At 38.2% G+C, this 21,697-nt stretch overlaps 1 protein-coding gene across 1 annotated transcript in view; it reads left to right on the forward strand.

Annotated features, from left to right (window-relative positions):
• The window catches only part of plpp2b (phospholipid phosphatase 2b), a 31,413-nt gene that overhangs the window by 5,733 nt on the left and 3,983 nt on the right, over positions 1-21,697 (forward strand). Inside the window, exons 2-5 of the mRNA XM_007233278.4 lie at positions 18,422-18,573; positions 19,046-19,308; positions 19,429-19,486; positions 21,477-21,653. Coding sequence (XP_007233340.1) covers positions 18,422-18,573; positions 19,046-19,308; positions 19,429-19,486; positions 21,477-21,653 — 650 coding nt within the window. The remainder of the gene's footprint in view (positions 1-18,421; positions 18,574-19,045; positions 19,309-19,428; positions 19,487-21,476; positions 21,654-21,697) is intronic.

A 21,697-nucleotide genomic window follows, 5' to 3' on the forward strand; every position in this document is an offset into this window, starting at 1 on the left:
GGCCAGTGAATCCCCCACCCTCTGCTCCCCCCCCTTTCTGTCTGCATAAACCTCCCCTCTACCCAAACACACAGAGACTGGGTGTTGGCTCAGTACACGGCCTAGCAGTTTGGGTTTAATCTTGCTTGGTCTCTCTGCTAAAGAGCCTGAGCTTCAGAGGTTTAGATTTAGGACTGGCTTCTTGAAAGCAGGTCAGGCAAAGTGTGTTTGGACTAAATTATGATGTCATTGGTGATTATCTGCTGAAAATGGCAAATCCTTTTAAGCCTGGGACTAGGCCTAATCTGTGTCCAGCATGGCTGTCGGCCTGCTAAATACACTTGGCTTTGTGGTTCAGTCATTCTGCAGTCATGCATATTAATCGAGTCGTTTTTCTAAAGCGTGTGGGGTACGATGCACAATAAATCTGTTTACTTTGATCTTACTGCAGCAACACTGATCAAAGCTTTTTGGAACATTTACCTTTTTTTATAGAACCATCTGTGCAGTTGAAGTTCATGATGGTAAAAGTGATTTTTGAATTTAATTCAGAGTTCCAGTCTCCAGTCTTGCTTTTTTTTGAGTCCAGAGTCAAAATTTGCATGAATGCCTTCTGGGATGCAGGCTTTATTTCCACCACTTCAGGAAGTTTTCGTCATGAGTTCTCATATGATTTCCACTGGAGAGGAGAAAAGCTGTCTGTCTGCTGCAGAAAGAGGTTTCTGTGTTCATCAGAAAAAAATAAAGCGTTTAGTCGTAAACCCTTCAGTTTCAGTATTTAATAAGACTTTGAAATAATAGCCTGTCTATTTAGCCATACCATTAAACTTGTCTAATATTGTGGAGGTTTCCCAATTTCAAAAACAAGATCATGTGGGGTTTGGCAAAAAGGCATTAGCAGCAGTGCTTTTATTTAAACCCTGTGATTTGTGAAGAAAGGCCTCCATGCATTTCACTAATTAAGGGCTGCAAAAAAACTGTAAACTAATAGATTAAAATTAATTATTAACATGGTTGGCAGTTAACTTATGACAATTTCTAAATAAACTATTTGGGTCTATCTTATTATACACAATTACTCTTTTTCTCTCACACTTAGAGCCCTCTACTGTAGTTAAACAAGATGTCTCATTCTTAGTCAATTTTTATCTCACTCATGTTTAGTGAACAAGTTAGCTTTAGCATTCCCCTGCAAGTTTTCACTTCCACCTTAAATTCCACCTTAAATCTGGCAGCTCAACCAGCAGTTACAAAACAAGTTGTTGTTTTAGTCTAGTTAATGTTAATGATAAGTTTCATTTCATTTTTATTTTAAGAGCCTGCTAGAGTAGTTAAACAAGATGTCTCATTTTTAGTAAATTTAAGATGTATAAAAAAGGATGTATGTTTCTTTTTATCTATTTAATAATTGATTCATTAAAAATATATAAATAATTGTTAGTTATACCACAGTTAGTTCCGACCCTGCAGTGTGATTGGCTGAGAGGTGTATTATGAACCGGTGCCGTTATCAACCGGTAATGCACTGTGACGGAAGATCTTCATGTATTATTCCGCCACATACAAGTAACCTAGCTACAAACAGAGCAGCAATGGAACTATTTTAACTCATGGAGTGTTTATAACCAAACATATAATATTTTTTCATCCTATTTAACTCAAATTCTTTAAATAAACAGCGATAATGGAACTGTAGTATAATCACAATAATACATTTGATGTTTGTGCTGTAACGTGTAATATTTGCCTGCGCAGTGCCAATATTACAGGTTATAGCACTACCTCTCGTGCATTATTGCTTAATTGCAGCCCTATACTAATAAGCCATGGGCCCCACTCATTTAACGATTGTGCTTCTTTGCACTTCTTGTGGTTGGTATTGACCACTGCCCACTAGGGGTGTAAGAAACTATCAATATCGAAGTATTGCAGTTTTCAATAACACAGCATCAATTTTTAATTATTAGTTTGCAAGTGTACATGGTTGGTTAAATAGTGGTTCATTTTATGTTGTGTTTAAACTTTGACTCTTTGCACTGTATCAGTAGATCCCACTGTTATGATTGCATAAAAACTAAATTTGACCAAATGTGATCGTTTGTTTTTATACTATGAAAGTTCTTCTGGAATTAGATTTAAACAATTGAAATATATCATCTGCTTACAGTATTGTAACATATTGCAATATACTGAATTATATCGTGATATGTATTGTATCGCCAAGTTTATGCAAATTCACAGCTCTAATTCTGAACACTGCATATATTAGTCAGTACTGAGGATCACCCCACAAGACTTGATGATATTTTTGAGATAATCTGATTCAGTCCTCTAGATCCTGTCAAAAATGCAATAAAGCCTGTTTACACCTGGCATTAACATGTTTTTGCTGATTGGATCATGTTTGGATTTTAGACGACCACATGTGTAAATCCTCATGTGTAAATACTCCCTAGACAGATTACGTTCAGATCACTCAGACCACAGGTAAAGAGAGGGTGGTCAAAGACAAATCTTGTCCACACTTAACTTAGCATTTTCTGTGTTCAGATTCCGACAGGCAAGCGGAAATACATGAGCCAAAAAATGTTAATACGAGTAATTATGACTGTGGATCTTGGCTTCTCTTACTCTCCCTTTGCTGTCTGTGTGTGGGATGGTGTGAAGGTGTGTATGCATGCACACGCTTATGCTTATGCTCTGTTTGTGCTTATTTGCCTGTAGATGATGGCAGTGTACAGAGTTTGTTTCCTTGCAGTTGAAATAGTACTTCATAGTTTCTGATCTTCTGAGCCGTTACAGGAATACGAGAAACATCTGTAGTTCCAAACCATCACTTTTACTCTAAACCACTCATAGTAGACTCCTGGATCAAGACAGTTTGGATAAAAAAATGGTGTTTACAGGATGTAAAACTGAAATGAAGTAGAATAGTGTTTTTTTTTTTTTTTTTTTTTTTTTTTTTTTTACAAAATGTTAATCTCGGGTGTAAGCAGGCTTTTAGATTCTTAAACTTGACCATTTTCTTGCTTCTTTCTTTAACACATCAAATGCAAGGACTGGCTGTTCTCATGCTGCCTAGTTTAAATATTTCTTACAGGAACAAATAGAGTTGGACAATAGATTGATGTTTTATCATATTGTGATACTTTCTCTCATTGTATTTACAATAAGCTTTTCGAGCATATCATTAGTGATTAAAAACGCAGCTCCAACTGTACATTTTTTACAGAGAGTGTAAAAATCCAGTTTAATTGTATGATGTGTAGAGCTGAATGATAATTTGTTTTTTAATTGAAATCATGATTTAAGCTGCGAATTTAATTAGACAATAACCTGCAAGTGTGAAGACGCAGCCTGCTCTTCCCGAGAACGTGTGCAGTGACATCACCGTGTGTGTGTGTGTGTGTGTGTGTGTATATTTTTATTTCCTTAATTTTTATTTTTTTTTATATAAAACTGACAGTTGCATTTAACCCTAGGAACATTTTATTTGAAAATGAATTTATAATTATATTTGATAGATATGTTAACAACTAATACAGGTTTAAGGTTTAATGGATTAAAAATAAATGACAATATTCTGCATCAAAATTTAATAAGAATCCTTGTACTGTACGTGAACGAGCATATGAGTAGCAGAATCTGCCACTACTAATGCATTTGTCAAAATATGATTGTAAAAGATGTCTTTTTAAATATTGTGATATAATATTTTTTACCATATCAATACTGATCATACCTATATTGGAATTGTATCATATATCGACCAAAATTAAGAAATATATCATGATGCAGATTTTGCTGTTTCGTCCAGCCCTATTGTGGGTCAAGTGTTTTTTAATTATTTTAATCAAAATGATATGACGTTTATATTTCCAGTTACTGAATAGTCCTGATTGTCCCTTGACTATGAACTGGTACAAACTTTCCAGCTTGGAGACCACTAGTGATTGGCTTTGCAAATCTCATAAGCAGTTTTAAACCTTTAACAGTAATTATATAGTTTGAGTAACTAACGTTAAATTATAGAAGATCTATGTGTTCAACATAGAAAAAAGATGGAGCCTGAAAGTGAGAACTTTGCTTCAGAACGGACAGTATTCAAATCTACCTGCATACTTTCACATCTGCTGTTGAGCTTTGTAACATGCCGAATGTGTTCTTACCTTTGAGGTGAGGGCGTGGTCTTTAGTTGCAACATCACCTTGACTAAGTACAGTCTCTTCTTGAGCAAACTACAGCTGTGCTCAATGAGTCATAACCCTGTAAACATCACAACTGTATGATGATTTATAGTAGAGCATACTCCCTGAAGCAGCGGTTGAAGAAGCCCTTGGAGTCTGTGTGTTTTTTTTTTTTTTTCTCGAGGTTTTTCTGCTGGAGCTGTTGAAGGTGTTACATTAGCAGTGTTGGCGTGAGATGTAGGGGATTTGGAATTGTGGGAGATCCTGAGGGATTAGGTGAAAGAGGTGGAAGAAGTAGGGCGTTCCTATGTGAAGCAGAATTCCAGACCCTCCTGTAGAGGCCGTACGCTCAGCACATACCTTCCACATGAGCCAGGCGTCATCTGGGGAACGGCAAGGCTGGAGCGCTGGCCTTGGCTACAGTGTTGAAGGTAGACACATGCCTGTGTGTGGTGGGTACAGGGTGGGTATCCTGCTGAACTGAAGGCATCACAAGGCTGGAACATTCCACTGCGGTATTCGGACACACCATGCCATTATTAAAGCATTATTCATTTCAAAGGTTTGGGTTTGGACAGTGAAGAAAGTTTCTTCAGCAAAATGCCACTGAGTTGAATTGAATTGGAAAACTACACCGTATTAGCAAAAGAACGCTAATGTCAGTCCTGAGGTTGTCAGTCTTTCTGCAATAAACTCTGTTGTACACACTAGACTCCAGTTTCCAGCATGCACCAATACTAGACCCTCCAAACATTGCTGATCAAGCAAGTTCAAACTTGCCGAGCTTCTGATTAATCTCAACTGTCCTGCTAGTATATATACCCCTTGTTTTCAGTAGTTCCTTGCCCGGTATTGAAGCTAGTCTCTAGCTGTTCTTCCTCACATTTCTTTTGTGTATTGCTAATTTGTTTGTTTTTCGACTACTCTCTTGCCTGTTTGATTTTCGTTGCCAACCCTTAATTTAGTTCTCTTTTTTTTGCCTAGACCAAGCCAAATTTCACTGGTCACAACCAGTGTGAAGAAAGTGCTTAGGACTGCCACAATAACTTGTAATAAACAATACTATTGCCAATAGTAGAATAATGCAATATTATCCATATATATTTTTTAAATTAATGTAATTTTTATTATTAGAAATAACAAGTGGACATTGAAATAGCAGTGTAAACATGTCCATATATTGTACAATAAGTTCATAATATAATTGCTGACTTGCCTAAAAGTGCTGTTGTCATCAGCTGTTGTCGTCAGCCAGCACCTGTCCTCTGTCTTGGTGCTGTATTCTGACTCCCCTCTGAATCGGACCCCCGTTTACATGCATTTATAACACGCCACATTATGGACAAAACAGATTTTTATTGTTTCTATTCACAAATTCATTGTTATTCAATTTCCCTTCACAACAAACAACAGAAAATCACTTTCTAACATACTGCGGCTTGGCACGTGTACAATCCTTGTGAAATTGGATTTTAGCAGGAAGTTGTTATTCGACACAACACCTTCGGGGCGGAGATTTGGCGATGTGTATCATCTGTAAAAGGTAATAAAATATATCACATGTATTAGGGGTGTACAATATGAACAGAAAACTGATGTGTAATAACGGATATATGTTGGATATCCTGATATCGATGTGAAACACAACAAATATATAACGATTTAAATTAGTTCAAGCTTCATGAAGGCTAAGTGGTTTAGTGTGTGCGTTTAATGTGGGTCTCTACCTTGCTCTTCCTCGCTCTGCCTCCAGCCTAGTTATATATCTATTGAGCGAAGTCTGCACAGTGAATAGCTCCTATTGTTGCTGCACATGTGTAATGCCGTGTGGGTTAGCGTGATTCACGATGTTGAAAAGGTTCTTTTCAGTTTGTTCAACTCATATCACGATTACACATTTTTTTTTTATTAAAATATGATCTTACAGTCCTAATGTATACGAAAATTCTGACTTCTCAACACACACTTTCCTAAGTTCTTCTGGCTGTAGAGTAATGGTCTGTGTCCCGTGGGAAAGCCATGCAGACCGAACGGCTGGTATTAACCATGTAAACGGCAAGCCTGCCAAAATCTCACCAAAGTCGGGATTATTTTAGAATAGTTCTACTGTATGTGTGGGGAGTGTTTATGACTCTCTAACACCTGCGTTTCACGGACAGTATAAAAGGAGTGTTTGAAGCAGAGGCTCTGCTTAAATATAGGTTGGAATGAAAGCCTCAAGTGCTATAATAACGTTTCCAGTCTTCACATGTTAAAAGTAGACTTCAGACCCATCTCTCGGATTTGCATCCCGCAAGTGTAAGTTGAGAAAAATTGCTAGATTCATCCTTTAATGAGTCTGGATGAGTTCCATCAGAGGAACCGAAGCCGTGACTGCTCCAGACTCCCTCTGTTTGAATGAAAATTGCTGCCTGCTGCTGTAATTGCACATCAGTTTAGGCTAAATAAAGCAAGGCCCCATTCCACCCTGCATATTTTTAGAGTGTGTGAGAGAGTGGGAGGAAACCAAAAGAATGAGTCTGGTCAAGAGGTGAAGTGTGGTCTCATTCTTGTTCTGTGACCTGTGTTATACGTATGTTAAGGGATGTATACTGCAGCAGGTTTGCTTGAGTTTGTGACTTTGTGTCTCAAGCATAGCTGAAATACTGCTAACACTGACAGTAGAAAGTAGTTTTAGCTTATTGTTCGACAGTTTGTTGACAGGAAAGAACATTTAACTGACGTGGTGAAACCAACCGCTGCTTTAGCATGATGTATGTATATTGGCAGGTGTTTTTCCTAAACAAACGTGGAAAACAAAACAAATCATAAAACCTGTTAGGAGCTTCTGGATTCTGTCATACTCGCAAGTTTCTGGATGGTTTGAAAGTCTTAAAAATGTGATTCCATATCAGCAGATGGTTTAAATCTAAGACTAGATGCAAAAAGTATTTTTAAAGGGTCCTTCAATTGTTATTTACTAAAGGCATTGGTTATTCATAGAACCATGGACATGTTCAAAATAAACATTTGACATTTGGCAAGTTCCTTGCCTAGTTCAAGTGTTTTCAGACTAGTGTAAATTCCTACGCCCTGTTTGCATCTGGTCACTTCATACCTTTTGGGTATCAGCATATTATATCTGGATAGGGACAAACCACATAAAAATATAAGTATGAACACACACAATAAACTTTTAAAACAGATTTGAATCCAAATATTTAAACCACTTCAGGAGATGCATTCCAGCCATGTTTTATAGCAGTGTAAACACATGCATCTTTCCAGTACACATTTAAAAAAACCAACCCAAACTCCTACCAGTACAACCAGAAGACCAGTCATAATTGATAGAGAATAGCCCATAATTCTTGAACTTTTCAGAGCAAGAACGCTGATCCAGGATCATTAAAGATTTGCTGAAGAGATGGGATCTTAGATCAGTACTTTGACTTTGACTTTAAAATGGCTGATAAATGAGGCCCAATGTGCAAATTTGCATACTCCGTCCCACACAACAATTCAACTTAAATGTATTTATATAGCACTTTTTACAACAGTTGATGTAATATTTACAGATATATGGATCTTGTGAGTAAACACCAGTCTAAAAGTGGCATCAGTTTCAATAAAAACTCCCTCAAACTAAAAGGAAAAAACCTTAGGAGGAACCATGACCCAAGTAAGAGGAACCCATCCTCCTCTGGTCGACCCGGACAGCACAAACAAATAACACAACAACAAAAACAACTGTTCAGAGAGATAATGTGGAGCTATAGCTAATGTAGAAACAGGATCTGAGTTTATAAGTATTGAGTAGGTAATCAGGCACATGCTTAGGGTTTATATTAAAGACAGTTTCTTGTATTGAAAGCTAAGGTTTGCAGAAATAGATCAACACAAATTTCTGTATAATCGCACAATTCTGTACAATCGTAGACTACCGTGTGTAAATGTATATGTAGGATATTGAGTATAGGACTCTATCAGCAACAGTGAATAGCTTTCCATCTTTTTATCTGCTTCTTCTTCCTGTCCTGGTTCACAGTTAGAATCATTCCACATGGCAGAAATAGAGGAATGCTCCCTGCCTGGTCAGGGCGTCAGTCCATCAAAGGGTACAGCACACACCCAGAGGCTAATTTAACCTAGCAAACCCCCCTCCAACCATGGGTGTTTCTGGAAGGTGGGAGGAGGGAAGAAACCCGTACAAACATAGAGAGAAAACACCAAGCTCCTCCTCAAAGACTAGAACCCACAGAAATGACTAAACTCACAACCCCAGGCCCCTGAAACGGTTTAGCACAAGCACTACCTGCTGCCCCACCATGATTTCCATATCAGTCCAGCTCTGTTTATGATGGCTTGTGGGAGTGGACCACAGCCCTCTTTAACCTCAGTGTACCAGGTCTTCTCTGAAGCTCGGCGTCCCTGAAGTCTGGACGAAATTAAAAACCTAATGTTTAATTCCCACCTGTGAGAAGCAGAGCTTTGAAGAGTGAACGTTTGAAGTGCTGCTAAATAATGCTGGCCTCTATACTTAGATGGTAACCTTTCTAGTGGGTTGTCCACATGGACACGGTGTGATCTGGAATGCTGGAGTGAACTCCAGTTTGAATTTTTAGCTAATTTTACTTGGGGGCTCCAAAACTGTTTGATATGATGGATTGATCACATAGAGATGCCTTGACTGGCTAGCTGGGCCTTGCTACCCTTGTGGTAGCAATGCTGGAGGAAGTGCTAACAATATAGTAGTGATGTGGAATGAGGCCAGGGTGTTCCTGCTGTGGTAGCTTTATGTAGCAGACATGCTAGCACTGCAGTAGAAATGCTGGAAGACTTGTATAGATGGTCTGCCAATGCTGCTAAAGCTACAGTAGCAATGTTGGATGAGGCCAGAAGATGCTGGAAGGATCTGATGCCACGGTAGTGATTTAATTGGGCATGCTAACACAGATGAAACGATGCTGGACAACATCTGAGGTTGACATTCTTGCTGTTGCTGTATTGACGACACCTGTAGCAGACAGTAGTGCTTTTGGAAAAAGCCAGTAAAGATATTGGGCTAGGCCTGTAACTAGCTGTAGTGAAACCTTATAGTTCCTAGGGTTGTAAAGATACGTGTATTCTTTACGAACTGTCAATGGTACGGGGGTCACAGTTTGGTTTGTGCAAACGCACGCAGAATACACGGTACACCAACAATCAGTTAGAAATTTGTGGAACCAATGGACCTGATGCAGAACTAATGTTCACAGGAGTGTTTCACCCGGGACGTGTAGGAACCAGAAAGTGCATGCAGGGTTAGGCGCTCGTACTGTCTCTCGCTCGCTCTCATTTGTGCTGTCTCTCGTTCTCACTCGCTACCTCTGTCTCTCAACCACTTGCTCTCTCTTGCACTCTCTCTCGCTCTCTTAGAGATATTATAATACAGTAAAAATGATCTTGTCTCCCAGTCCTAAACCACACTACAACTTTTATTACTGTCCCCTCACAAAAATACTGGGAAATACCAGCATCGAAAATTTAAAATTATGTTTTTTAATCATATTTAAGTGATTGACACCACTAATATATATATATATATATATATATATATATATATATATATATATATATATATATATATATATAGAGAGAGAGAGAGAGAGAGACAGAGAGAGAGAGAGAGAGAGAGAGAGAGAGATTTTGATAAGCTAATGCTAATATTTCTTTAAAAACAAAACTCAAACACTGAAATGAAATGCATCCAGAAATATGCTTAGGACAAAATATTTGTAGTTTAAGCAGCTAAACACATTCAACACGACACAATTATTATGAGATGATGTGCCTTGTGCAGAATGTTACAATGTTGTGGGCTTAGAAGCCATTTATAATTCTGCAGTGGAAAAGCGACAGAACATTCTGAGAAATGAGAAACTTTGTTAAATGATTTTTTTTAAATAAACAATTTATTCCTGCCTAAAACTAGATTTGTCTTTTGCTTGTCTGATGAATGAACTGTGGATGTGAGTCACTGCAGTTTGGATTAAATTCTGTGAAGGAAGCCGTTCCTCCACTGGTTAGAGTGTATCTGAGAGTGGGTCGTGGAAATGTTTAGTCATCATCCCTGAAACAAAGCCATCTGTCTTTCATCTTCATTCATCTGTGATATTATATTTCAGCCAAGCAGCAGTCTTGAGGGAGAGGGAAAGAGGATAAATGACATTTGTTTATTCTCGTTTTTGGTGCGAGCGAGTTGTTGTCCAACTGGCACGGGAAATGCAGAGGTTGCAGAGGGCCATCCAAAACCAGCTCAGTGCCCTTTGTGTTTCAAAGTCTCAGCTGCATGTTAAAAGTACAGGCATTGTTGTGGGATCTGCTCCAGCAGGGTGGCTTGTCAGGCTTGAGTGAAGGTGCTGATATGCAGCATTGTTTACCCCCTACAAATGAAATTGCACAAACAATGAAAAAAAAATAGGTTTTCAAGTGAGTGGGTGAGCCTTTTCTTTTCTTTTTCTTTTTTTTTTTCCTTTTTTCTTGTTTAATGAGAAGCAGATGGGTTCCAGCTGTTGCTGATGACTGAACGGAGTCTGGACAGAGTCGACCTGAGTTGAAAGAGATGAAATTTGAATAGTCTGCAATTGCCATTTGAAAGCCTTAATGCTGTTTGCACCAATGCGTTTCAGAACTCACATGTGTGTTTGATTGGCTCTGTAATGTCGTTAGGCAGTAAAGGCCTTCTTCCGTGGATCTTACTGTAAGCAGATGAGCCGTGATGACAGATGTAGTGAAGTCTTGTATTTATGTGGTAAATGGTATTCCATTCTGAAACCTGGCATTAGAATTGGTTATGGTGGTCCTCCATGTGCAACCAAAATGGTTCAAGATGGCATCTCGTGTATATGGCACCATGAATACTGGGCTGCAGCTAATAACTATTTTGGTAGTCAACTAATCAAAGATTCCAACTAATGGAATCTTTGATTCCTGTGTGTACAGCTCCTGTTCCTAACTTTCTTTGTCACTTCAAAACAAAAGCAACATTATGTTTAACTGGCCTTTAAATGCCCAGAAGACATTTAAATTTGAAATGTTCTGATGCTTAGTGAGAAAATATGTAATGTTGTGTAAACTGTAAACTCTGTGAACTTTTTATGATCAATATTGTAGATTATGTTGACTAATTGTTGCAGCTTTACAAGACAGTAGAGCAAGTTTTAAGGTGTAATCTCCACTGATTGGGCTTGTTGTCCAAGGATGAGGTGACAGGTTAGCCATACCAGGCTTAGTATAAGTAATTAAACATTTTATGTTGATTATGATGCCGGTTTGAACTGTTGTAAGCGGCTCGATGTTTGAGTTCTCCTCCTTGATGCAGGCTGGATTGGGTAGAGAATGTTTTAAGTGGTATTTCAACACATGCAGTGGGAAAAAAGATGCTCCCACATAGTATTTTGATACTCATCATTTTGCTAAAAGTGGTTTTAAGAGGATTCAATGGTTGACTGATTTTAACTTAATTGTTAACTAACAATTTGAAGTTCAGAATTTGAAGTTTGTTAGAGACTTTGTGGATAAAGGTGAGTCATTTTTTAGCTAAACATTACATTTATTTCTCTTAATAAAAGACTAAATTTATATAATTGAATTAATCAAAGGGTGCTTTATGGTTGCCATGGTATTGTTTGTGGCTGGTATTATTTACATTTGATCTTTCCCATTATTTCCCTTTGACCTCCTTTAGGCCCTGTATAATAAGACTTCTATTACTCTATGTACATCATTTATTGTAAGTCGCTTTGGACAAAGATGTCTGCCAAATGTAATGTAATGTAATGTATTCCAGGTAAAGACCATTGTTCTGGAATGTGGATGCTAGATGATTGGTACACTACGCCAATATGCTTGCTATGGTGTTTCAGGCTTGCCATAGTTGCATAGTTGCTTAGTGGTCACTAGGGTGTTGCTAGGTGGTTACTCGGATATTGCCAAGTAAATACTGTGGTACCCAATGTTTATGATAAGTGTATTTGTATAATTACCAGAGCAGATATTAAAATGTTTGCACCCCTTTCATTCATATTAGAAAACATTCACGTGCAATAGCTTTTGTGCTATTGTTTTTAGTAGAAGGTGTGTGGAAGCATGTGTTTGTATTTGTCAAGGTGCATTTTTGTTGTGACATTCCTCTCACCGCTAGACCTTTTAATACCCAACACAACGCATTACACATCGTTACAGGCCTTTGTTCATTGTCTGCTGAACACAAAGATCTCTTTAAAGAATTGTCCTTGGCCTTTTCCTTGTCTCACTCTGCCCCAACCACAGACAGAGACGTGACTGAAATCAAATCAAAATAACTTTTGTCTGATTAATAATAAAAAGACAGCCTTTGTTTTCATCCTTGTTTAATCTTTAGAGCATCAGATTAGAGGCCTTGACGTATATCGGCATAATTTCCTTGAAACACACTACAGTGAGAACTGGACTTTCAGTGGATGCCTGTAATATTTTTAATATATATATTCTGTTTTTCTTATCATTACATTATCTTATACTCTCTTCCATTTGAATGTGTCAAGCTGGAGAACAGCCTGCTCTTGTCATATGCAGGAGCTCCAGGTGTCTGAAGACCACCCTCATCATTAAAACAGGCAATAGAGGCCCAGGCCACCTGCTTCACTTCAAAGCAGGGCCAAGATGGTGTTCTCATCATGTACTATAGGGCTGGGGCGACGCGTCGACATAATCGACGTCATCGATTACGAAAATACATCGATTTGCATAACGTGCGTCGGCGCGTCGTAAACATGGCGGCGCCTGTGGAGAGCATTAGAGGTTAGATCGGGCCCAAAAATTCCGACCGCGGACCGCGGTGTGCCTCCGCGCTTGTGCCGAATCCGACTCCCTGCTGAATCCGACTCCCGCTTCGCGGACAGAATCGGCACAACACCCCCGCTGTAGAACTGCGGTAGTGAAAACAGCGCTTATAAATAAATTAGTTTAGTTTCACTTTCAGTTTTCATTATTTTCGTTTTTTTTTTTAATAAAAATATAATTAAAAAACAGACGCCTACATCTCGGACTATTTTCGGGAGCCCGGGTCATGTCTGGTTCGGGCAGAGAATCTAAGCTCTAGAGAGCTTGGACTCCGGAGAGCAATCTCCAGCTACAAAAAAACGCCAGCGGGCATCTAAAGTTTGGGAGCATTTCACGCAAAAGGGCAACAATGTGGTCCTCTGCCATATGTGCAAAAGGAGCACTTGAAGCGCAAACATCCAGGAGCACTATGTCAACAGGGTCACACAGTAAGTTACCGTTTACATCAGGGTCTCCGCGGGTGTCCTTAAAAAGACTTAAGGCTGTCTACCAAAGGTTTTAAACCTGCCACAGGCAGAAATTATACAGTTTTGGTTTATATTTGTGCATGGCATTTCGCAGTTTCCAGAAACAGTAGCATCATTCATAAGTTCAGGTGTTTAGCTAAGCTAGCTGCCTTAAGTTATTTTAGCTAGCGCCGTCGGCGCTGCGGTGTTACACCGTTTTCTGTCACCGTCGGAATTTTGTGACCAGTGCTCACGGTTATGAGCGTTCATTGGCAAAACGGAAGCTTTCTATACCTACACCTTACCCTCAGCCCTAAACTGAACCGTTTTGGCCAGTCGGGGTAAACATTAGAAACGAACACGTTTCGAATCGGCCAGTGCACCGGTCTGCTGAGAACTACTTGCCCGTGGTCACAAAATCTAGCGGTCACAGAAAACAGTGCAACACACGGTTGTGGTGTATGGGAGCTTATCCATTTTTAGCGTTATAGATCTAAACGTGTTGTACATGTAAGTGATTATAAGTGTGGGGTTTGGTTTAGTAGGCTTGTGTTGTTGTTGTTGTTATTATATATAAATATAGTAATTTATCGTTTGCTTTAAAACGTAAAATAATAATTATTTAAATATGTTTCTCAATAAATAGATTAGTCGACTAATCGAAAAAAATAATCGTTAGAATAATCGTTTAAAAAATAATCGTTAGGGACAGCCCTAATGTACTATAAATGGCATGATCAGATTTTCACAGTGGTGACAGTGAATGTTGTTGTGAATATTTGAAGAAGAAAAAAAACCTTGGCAACAAAAGACATGCTGACAAAATTACATTGGACTCGACCAACAAGCAAGCATGATGCGTTTGCGGACCAGCCAGAGATCTTGGTGAGGTAATGTAGTGCACAGTTGGGTTATAGTGCTGACAGGTCCGTGAACTGGAACAGTTTGGCTGGCCAGTTTAATAAACTTATTAAGCTTATTTGGTTCTTTAAACTATTGACCTCCTTCGGCTCACTTCTTTGTGTGTGTAACATACAAAATAATAACATCACATAAGGCAAAAAAATTTGAAAGAAGTACTCATAATATTTCTGAGTTGCTCATTATTTCATATACTTTATGACCTTTTTAGTTGGCGTAGGCTTTTAGGTTGCCAGTTTTTCTTCACATCTTACTGTTTTTGCAAGAACCTTGTGGCTCTCAGACAGGAGCTATGCAATCATAAAACTATGCTGTGCTCACACAGGAGTTACACAAAGTTTAAGCTAGAAAAAACAAGCTTTAGAAGCCTTTCCTTAAAAAAGTACCTTAAGCTTAAAATTAATTCAGACACCAGCACTGGCACGTGCCATGTTGAACAACCACTTATCAAAGCAAAAGTAGATGTCAGTCACAGGTCTTTAGTTTACATGGATACAACCAACATTTGGCAACCAAAAGTAAGAATTAATGGAAAGCAGAATAATGTGTATCATACAATAATTAATTAATTAATTTGAAGTCATACTACAGTGTTTCCTCTAATGTAGTAGGCCCACACTCCTGTTTTCCATCTGAACGATATGACTTGTCTAGGCCAGGATAGTAATGCTAGCTAACTTAGCCTTAGCATCTTATTTTTATTGATATTTTTTACCTGGATGCCTTCCTCGATGTGAATATCCCTTGCATGTGAAATAAGTAGCACTTGATTGCTAAGGTACAGTACATTTATGATTTAAAATAGTACTACTAATGTACATAGAATAGCACTGCTGAGATCAATGTATCACTAAAATTGCACTGCTGAGGTAGCTAGCTAGCAAATATGTGCGACTTGAATAGAACTATTATAATATTTTCAACATTACAATAGCATTGCTGAGGTAAATTATTGTATTGTGGTGTTTCTGCTATATATTCATATATTCATTTTGTTTGGTTCCACACAAAAATGTTCATTTTAGTGCATTCCTCGTCTTTACCACTAGTACCAAACAGGATCCATTCAGGTGCTTGTCTGTAGGATCTGTAGGATACCATAAAACCACAACACTGAGCCTCTCACAGTGTAAATGCTGTAAAAATTGCAACAAATTGAATTAATATTAGTCAATTAAGCACTGGAGTGCAGTAAGAAAAAAAATTAAAAAACTAAATTGTTTCGGAGGCCCCACTGCCCTGCACATTTTAATGTTTTCTCTGCTCCCAACACACCTGTTCCAACAAACCAGTTCATTAACAGCCCGTTACGGAGTTAAAGTTGATGTGTTAAAGCAGGAAAAGTACTAAAATGTTCAGGGAAGTGAGCCTCAAGGGCCAGAGCTGAGAAACACTGATCTAGGATCCCACTTCATTGGCTGTTCCAGTGCAATTTACAAGTGGTACACGTGGTATTTCCAAGTTTTCAACACCACTGAAACACAGCATTATATCACACACCTTCAAACACACTGAATAGCTGCAAACATATGGAGAAGCTATAAAAACCAGTACACACCCATCAGCCATAACATAAAAAACACCTGCCTAATATCGTGTAGGCCCCTCTCCTGCCACCAAAACAGCTCTGACCTGTCGAGGCCTGAACTCCACAAGACCTCTGAAGGTGTTCTGTGGTATCTGGCACCAAGACTTGACCATTGCTTAGAGGATGTTTGTTCACTTTATGAAGACAACTGAAGAACATGAATCTGGTGTAGACCTTATTATTATTTTTTATCTAACTTTTTTTTTTGTTAGGAAAAAAATGTGATGTTTTAGTCTCTCTCATTTAAAAAAGTGGCGCTACTGTTTTTCTGTTGAATATTATTAATTTCTGCTTGTTTATAAATGCACAAAATTAGCAGAATACTATAAAGTGGATTTAAAATGCCTTGCAAGTATTATGATAATAGCTGATATGTTTATTTTCTCTGCGTGTGTCCATCATATGTTTGTGGATCTTATTTTCCAAAGCTACTGGTTAGGGTTGCACAATATATTGTTTACGGATCAACATCGCAATGTGAACATGTGCAATAATCACATCACAAGGTAGAGGGAGGAGCAGGCGAAAACAAGAGGTAATTGCATGGCCTCCACATGGCTGGGCACATGCTTGCTAACACAGCTGCTGAGAGCTTGTCGAAAGCTGTGCACCTCAGTTTGGCACAGTTTTGCACAGATATTTCTAGTTACAGCCGAAATCATGCTTTTAATCCCAGAAAATCGCTCTTATTAACCGCTTGAAAATACCAGGAATTATGGATTTGTTGTTGTCAGTTTCAAAGAATTTTAGAAAGTTTAGACCACCTATGTTTCATTAAATATATTCATATTTAGTGGCACAGGATACAATACAATTAAAATGATACAATATATTGATATATTGTCCCACCCTAAATGGGATAATGGCAATATTGAGGTCAGAACAAAATTAACAAAGTCATGTCCATATATTGTAGGATAAACTGATACTGAGATTACTGTAAAAGGCCTACATACAGATTAGTAATAATTAGTATTGCAATAGATACTACTTCCAACAATTGTACCTGGTTCCTAAAGCCTGTAAAAAGTGTTATTTCAGTTCAGCCAGAGCATTTGTAAGATGCTAGCAGACTGGCTTCTGTATGATAATCAGAGGGAACTCCAGTCATTTCTTCTTCGTTTCTGGGTTGCGGCTCAGGATCATATATCCTTATGTTGGAGGTTTCGGGGTGGTTTCTGGGGTGGTTTCAGGATGTTATGGTGGCTCTCAAGGACACTTTCCTTCCATCAAAACAGACTGCAGGGACTATATTTATTTATCTATATCTCCAGCCGGCCGCACGAGTTGGTCTAATGTGGCCTTGTGGTGTGGACGTCTGGAGTGTGGGAATGTGCACGAGTGTGTGATTATAAAACAGCTGACGGTACGCATGTTCCTCTGATGACTTCCATATTGAGATATATGTTGATCTACACATTCATGTCAACGCTGCTTCGGCTTCTGCAGGATTGGAGATGCTTTACGTGACCTGCGCTGATTATATCTTCAGATAAAAACATGAAACAATGCTGGCTGGAGAAAAATCATGTATACATGTGTTGGAAACTCACTTCTACCTCTGTATGATTTTTTTTTTCTTTTCTTTTTTTTTAAACTGAAATTAGAACTTGGGTGGTATACACACGTCAAAACAACACAGAGGTACACAGTTAGGGGTGGTCAATATTATATCTTATTCAATATATTGTGACACAGAAATATCATGATATTAAAAATCCATATCGCGAAAATAGGGCTGTTCTATCTTAAAAGTAGTCTATTATTTACTGTGAAGCTTTAGGTTTATTTATTGTATAATTGTTTTAGTTTGCAGTTTATATGCATGCACTAAATATTCTGCAATATTTTTTGCTGCATTATATTATTTTATGCTATATTATTTGTTTTGCGACATTATGATTATTCTGTTATACTATTATACTATATTCCTGAAATGAATTAATTATTTTAGTTTTCCTATATCGCCAAGTATATCGTTATCGCAAAAATACCCTGAAATATCGTGATATTATTTTACAGCCATATTGCCCACCCTTATATACAGTATTACCCATGAGCAGGGATTTGTGTAATCTGTACAAGTCATATGTTTACGTGGCTAAAATACAATCAAATTCTGGGTTATTTTTAAACTGAAAATGATCAAATACAACATAAGTTTCTTTACAAACTAAGTGAACACCACACTCATGTTAAATTCAGTCATATATAGTAAATGTTATCCCTCAGTTTGAAGATAAAAACAATGTTTAGCACAGCTAATCAGAAAATGTTACTTAGCTAGCATGATGGCTAATATTATGATCTGACTAAAACTTATAAATGTTTAGACGAGAATGATGTACAGCGACTGGACAGTCTAAAACTTCCAAAAACACACAGCTGTTATACATAATAATCAATCCCACAGGTGGACCTGCATACATTAATCCGTCTCTGTCTTTCTCCTGCAGCATCTCTGCCCTTCGTGATCATGAACATTGTTTACCGGCCGTACCAACGTGGCATCTACTGTAACGATGAGAGCATCATGTACCCGCTGAAGGAAGACACAATCACACATGGGCTGATGGCTGCTGTCACCATTTCCTGTGCTGTTATCATTGTGAGTATCTCTGTAGCTGTGTTATGTCACCCTGTTCTCTTTGTCCTTACACATCAGTATTCATTTGATTTAGTTAGTTTTATTAGTGGTCAGTTTTGTTACAAAATATGTTTCCGAAAGGAGGGAGACAATGATTGTTAGCTTAGCACAGCGGTGTTTGGTCTTTCCAGCTATTGTCTGGTCATGTACCGAGTTTGAGTTTCCCCATTCGAAAACTGTTCAAATCTTTCTGAAGGTGATGTGCTGCTCTCTAGTATCAACAACATGCCAGATTTCATTTTAAATAATAGACAAACAAGAGTGTTTGAGGTTAACAGTATGTCAGTTGCATACTGTTATATCAAACTCTAATAATTAAACTATGAACAGATTACAATCATTTTTTGTTGGTGTTTTTTGTTTTTGTTTTGATGTATTTCTGCTTACTTTCTCATTTTCTCTTTTTCATTCTGTCCATTAAACCTCCACTCAGCTATCATCAGGCGAAGCTTATCTGGTCTACAGTAAAAAACTTCAATCGAACTCAGGATTTAATCAGTATGCGGTCGCTCTCTACAAGGCGGTGGGCACCTTCCTGTTTGGAGCTGCAGTAAGCCAGTCACTCACAGACCTGGCCAAGTTCACCATCGGACGCCCTCGCCCCAACTTCATATCAGTCTGCAAACCCAAACTCTGCAAAGGCTACATGCCAATAATCAACTGCACCGGTGTTCCAGATGATGTCACTGAGTCCAGGTAATATATGTATTTTTATTTTCCATTATTATTATTTTTAAAAAAAAATTAAATATATGCGATGATTTATTTGCGTTTGTGTTGTGGTGGTAAAAACATAATTTAATCTTATAATTCTAGGTTGTCTTTCTACTCTGGGCATTCATCCTTCGGGATGTACTGCATGCTGTTCCTGGCGGTAAGTAAATCCAGTTAAAAGCATTTTGTGTAAAATTACTGATTCACTGGAAAATGTTATAAATACAAATGTTTCCCAATTGTCAAAAACTGTCCTTCCTATTATCCTACAGTTATGTGTACAGTTACTTGTAACAAGTTTGTCCATGCATCTATTTATTCTACTGTTTGTCTGTATCTAAATGTATAAATGTTGCACCAAAGACAAAAGAAGCTGTTTGGAGAAATTTGGTTATGCATAAAATAATAATTTCATCATTAATGTACACTTTTATTCCTTTTTATACAAAAAAAGCTTTTCGTTGAAGAGCACAACTGTCTGAGCACAAACTTTTTCTCTGAGATTATTACTATTATGTTACTCCCAGTTTCATATTTCTATCATTGGTAACAGTAACAGTAACAGTAGCCCCCAATGTGTGTGCACACACATGCGTGTCTGTGGGTGAGTGTGCACACAGATGTGTGTGTGCCCACTGGGGTAATATCACAATATTTCAGGGTACAATATTATTGGTGATATAATAAAATATTAACATTAAGAAAATGCTACTGCAACAAGATAAATATTATTATTATTATTATTATTATTATTATTATTTAAAAGTTTTATGTAGTATGAATTTAACTTTCAAAATCTAAAAACATTTGTCTATTTCATTAACAGTACTGCAAACAAAATTAACAGTGAATAGCAAAATAAAAACAAAATAGACTTCTTTCAAAAATGCCATGATATCACAATAAGGAGGGTGTTTTTTTTATCATGTCAGAATTATTGTAGGGATATTAGTGCGTATAATACGATATGACACAGCTTGTGTGTGTGTGTGTGTGTCTCTGACTGCAGGGTCATGGAGTACTCTAAAGCCGTTTGCCAGCCATTACAATACCTTTCCACTTCTGATCTTTCTCCAGTTTAGGACTTCTGCTGTCCAAAGAAAACTAGATGTTGTTCTTTTCTGTTCTGCTCACAGTCCTGCTGCTGTACCCCTCACAATGCTCCTGCTTTAACTAAGAATAGATCTATATACAGATTTCTAGAACAGAGCTGTGTATTTTTATACTTTTGCACAGTTACACAGATAATCTAATCACTTTGGGCAACTTCCAAGACAGGGAATAAGCCTAGTCCTGGGCTGCACAGTATTTTAAAAGCAGATCTGACTTGTCCTAAACCCTGGCCAGGAAACCGACAGTTTGAGTAAGAGAAGTGTATTTAAAGCTCTCCTTACGCTTTTTTTTTGTGTGAAGTACTATAGGTCTCTCTGGGTTGTATATGCATACTGCTTATGAAACTGTTTCTCAGCCTCTCTTGTCTGCAGTTAATAGTAAAAGAAAATCCTCAGAAATACGAGTTGATCAGAGAGACGTTAGGTGTCCACGTCAACCAGTGAGTTCATGGCCTCGCCCACCTCGAGACACTGTCTCATTAGCTAAGCAGGAGCTAACAGCTCTGTTTACAGCTGTGTTTCCAGCTGTGCATTTACACGGTAACGGTTATCCACGTGGCCGCAGGGAGAGCGGGGAGAGCAGTGTCGCAGCGAGCAGTCTTTGTCCGCATCACGGCATTGATAACATTTCTCGGCCAAGTGAAGTTTAAGGGTTAACTTTAACGAACGCTCAGTGCTATATCTTTATAACTAAGGCTGTATCTCTGAAATCATTTTGTCCTTTAAGTCTTAGAGCTGTAACATTGATCGTGGGGTAGGCATTCTCTGCTGCAGTGTTGTTAGCCAGTCAGAGGTGATATATTTGCATGTATGAATATTAATGAGCAAGAGTCCTTAAACCTGTCTTTCTTCAAAGACCAGTAATTCAGTGAACTAAAGCAGGGCTAAATAGAAACACCAAAGCACCAAATTCCTTCATATTAGAGACCACAACTAGACATTTTAAAATGAATTTAAAAGCGATGAAACGAGACCTTTAAACAGTAAGTTTTAAGCTGACTGAAGATCAGCATTTTTCCTGCTCCTCTCTTTCCACAGCTGTATGTCCAGGCCAGACTGAGAGCCAAATGGGCCAGACTCCTGCGACCCACCATCCAGTTTTTTTTAGTGGCGTTTGCTGTGTATGTGGGCTACACCCGAGTGTCTGATTATAAGCATCACTGGAGCGATGTTCTGGTTGGGCTCCTTCAGGGGGCGCTAGTTGCAGTACTTGTTGTGAGTATTTGCCTTTTTTGTTTTGTTTTACATTGGTTTGTGAA

The sequence above is a fragment of the Astyanax mexicanus genome, chromosome 16 (assembly GCF_023375975.1).
Source record: "Astyanax mexicanus isolate ESR-SI-001 chromosome 16, AstMex3_surface, whole genome shotgun sequence".
NCBI lineage: Eukaryota > Metazoa > Chordata > Actinopteri > Characiformes > Acestrorhamphidae > Astyanax > Astyanax mexicanus.